At 47.5% G+C, this 1,058-nt stretch overlaps 1 protein-coding gene across 1 annotated transcript; it reads left to right on the top strand.

Moving 5' to 3' along the window:
- Positions 1-223: 223 nt before the first annotated feature.
- On the top strand, positions 224-1,016 carry Pmar_PMAR010408 (hypothetical protein; the record flags this gene model as incomplete). Its single annotated transcript, XM_002767603.1, has 6 exons — positions 224-398; positions 446-570; positions 618-673; positions 719-792; positions 845-906; positions 950-1,016. Coding segments are annotated over 6 exons (559 nt in total), but the record flags the coding sequence as incomplete, so codon positions are not given.
- Positions 1,017-1,058: the final 42 nt, after the last annotated feature.

The following is a 1,058-nucleotide window of genomic DNA, read 5'->3' on the forward strand; positions in this document are numbered from 1 at the left end:
TGTTGCAATATATCTCTACACTCGTGAATAATCATCCGCATGTTCCTCAACGACTCTGATTCTTAATTATAAACTTTGAAAGATTACTTCGCTCCGTGTGTGTTTGGTTCCTACTTCTGATCGTCCTCTCGAGCATCCCCGCGGATGCGTCGGTCCTCATGGTATGCCCACATGAGCATATGCCTATCCTTGTCAAGTCCAGTTGTGTCCCGACCCTTTCCGAATGTCCGACGAGAATTGGAATGAGCTCTTCGGCGAAAATCTTGATGACCTTCCTATAGCACAAACCCAGGTGACCAAACCCCCACAAGAGGGTAAAGAAACACGACTGAGGAAGGGTGTGCTCGACGATGAATCGGACGTGTCTACAGGCGGTCAGCCACGTGGAGATGCTGAGGGTATCACATCTAATTCTGAAAGGTTTGACTCTTACCAATATACGTAGGTTCACCATCTGGTGAGATCTCGGGCAGTAGCAGTTCCTCATCATCGGAAGAATCTGAGGGCGAGGATGGAGAAATGGGCCACAGCCTTGAAAAGAAGCCTCGAGAGAGCAAGCTGCTACAACCTGTAGGATGTGTGATGGTTGGTGTTATGTGTAGCAACTTATGTGAAAGGCCCTCGATCGTCTCAAGAAGCGCAGGAAGAAGAAGGAAATGGACTCGGGAGAGAAGTGAGATTGGCTGATTGATTCTTGTCTCTTCATTCGACGTTTCAGATTCGAGAGAATGGAGTCATTGGTGAATAGTATGTATGATGTATCGGCCGCGGATCGGGAGTCCTTGACCACTGGTAGCTATTAGTTGATTTTGAACTTCGATTTCAGCGTTCACGTCCATGTCAGGACAACCCGCATTAGCGAAATTACAGATGCTGGAGAAAATCCGCGGAATTCTTGTTAAGCAGGTAGAGTCATGCGCTATCTCTCTTTATCAGAAAGGTTTGGTAGGCTTGGCAAGAGCCTTTCATTGAGGCTGGAGGACTCTCCGCGATAGCCGACTGGCTTGCTCTTGTTGGTGAGTCTTGTGTTATTATTGGGAACTGCTAATCTAATGCGA

The sequence above is a fragment of the Perkinsus marinus genome, assembly GCF_000006405.1.
Source record: "Perkinsus marinus ATCC 50983 genomic scaffold scf_1104296970442, whole genome shotgun sequence".
Lineage (NCBI taxonomy): Eukaryota > Perkinsozoa > Perkinsida > Perkinsidae > Perkinsus > Perkinsus marinus.